Below are 1725 nucleotides of genomic sequence, written 5' to 3'. Positions count from 1 at the left end.
CGTCCTTGATTTCTGTGGCTGCATGCTTGGCTCAGGGGCCTGTTCTCTCTTTCCTTCCTTTGGTGCTAAACTTCCTTAGTCGAACATCATTGCCTGGCTGCGGAAAGCTCTAGAAACAGACAAGAAAGACTGGGTAAAAGAGACGGAGCCAGAAGCCGACCAAGACGGGTACTACCAGACGACGCTCCCGGCCATCGTCTTCCAGGTACCCCCCGCACGGCTCCCAAGTTCATGTCTGGGCTCGGCGGTCGGGTCTGCGGTTTTTACAGACGCGCAGGCACCTCGGTTCGTAGTGAAGACAGCACGCCTGCCCGGTGCCCTGCACCGCTCCCACTGGAGCTTGGGAGGCAAAGGGTCCACCTGCCATGTCGTTTTGCCCAGTGTCACTTTAGTTTTCCTAATTCTTTTGAATTTGAACTGTGACCTAATTCTGTGCTATTTTGTGACGCTCTTGCTTGAGTTAACTTATTTGAAGTTTCCTGCTGCGAATGGCCAAGATGTGTCTTTGTAAATGCCACAAAACGGAGTCTAACCTGACGGATTTAAGGGAGACTCCTTTAGATTTTGGTGGCAATCACGCGTTCTCATGGTTAATTCACTCCTTAACGCCCGGCCTCCTGCCGGTGGCCCCCAGCCCCCTTCTTTTTCTCTGGCCCATGTTCTTTTCTCCCTTTGACAGTAGGAGAGCTGAGTCCTGGTGGAATATTCGTGTGGCACTTGTCTGGCACTCTGGCTGGCAGCACTGAGCGCTGGTGGCTTTTCCCTGGGTGACACCCATTAGTTAGCCACAGACTGGTCCTCACCCTGTCTTTTCCTTTGGAAACTAACATCATGACAGCCTGGCTTCGACAGGGACCTGGGGCAAGGTCCGCCTGCTGGCCCTTCTCCTCAGCTCCAGTGTGGGTCCTGATTCCTCTTAAGAAACCCACGTCACAGATCATGGCGCAGCCCCTGGCACCCAGGCCGCCTCCCCGGGCTCCATCTCCCTGTCAGCACGCCGTCGTAGAGACCTGCCCGTTGGCAGGAAGTTAGGAATCAAGTCACATGTTTTTATCTGGTGAGGATGTTGCTTAAGTAACTTTATCTCTTAGGTGGCTTCATTTTTTTTCTCTGAATTTGAGTTGCCCTAACAACCAGCTAGCAGGGGCTTTGAGTGAGTCTGTCACTTCATAAGTTCTTTAATTTTTAGATGTTCGAACAGAATCTTCAAGTTGCTGCTCAGATAAGTGAAGATTTGAAAACAAAGGTGCTCGTTTTGTGTCTTCAGCAAATGAATTCTTTCTTAAGTAGGTATGTATTTGTCACTGTACGAATTTAGAAAGTTTATTTTTCTAAAAATTAAAAGCAAAAATGTGTCGACCCTAACGTGCCTGACCAAAAAGAGCGAGGAGCTGGGACCAGGCACCGCCGTCTTCTGTTCAAAGCGCAGACTTGGTCTCCGTGTCCTCTGGTGGGTCACAGTGACTCCCCGGGAGCCCGCGGTGCAGCAGAAGCGGCTCCTCAGGCACCCGTCCTCCGTCATCTGATTCCCAGGGCGGGGGCGGCTCCCATTGCAGAGGCACTCTCTGGACCAGGGGCTTGGGGACTGTCTCCAGGACACCTCCCTCTCCTGGAATTATTCACGAGGGGCATTTGCTGACCTGTGCAGGAGTCGAAAGAATAACACCAAAATGTTGTCATCCAGGTCCAAGAGCTGTCCCTTTAAAGCCACCCCTGCCCCATCGG

At 52.1% G+C, this 1725-nt stretch overlaps 1 protein-coding gene across 7 annotated transcripts in view; it reads left to right on the top strand.

The window, feature by feature from the left end:
• EXOC3 (exocyst complex component 3) overlaps positions 1 to 1725 on the top strand; it is a 24261-nt gene that overhangs the window by 12380 nt on the left and 10156 nt on the right. For all 7 annotated transcript variants that reach the window (XM_025050492.1, XM_015593428.2, XM_015593431.2 and 4 more), the window contains 2 exons: positions 80 to 205; positions 1190 to 1290. In XM_025050492.1, coding sequence (XP_024906260.1) covers positions 80 to 205; positions 1190 to 1290 — 227 coding nt within the window. The remainder of the gene's footprint in view (positions 1 to 79; positions 206 to 1189; positions 1291 to 1725) is intronic.

This window comes from Pteropus alecto, unplaced genomic scaffold (assembly GCF_000325575.1).
Source record: "Pteropus alecto unplaced genomic scaffold, ASM32557v1 scaffold137, whole genome shotgun sequence".
Taxonomy (NCBI): Eukaryota; Metazoa; Chordata; class Mammalia; order Chiroptera; family Pteropodidae; genus Pteropus; species Pteropus alecto.
This window is presented reverse-complemented; position numbering and strand designations above follow the sequence as displayed.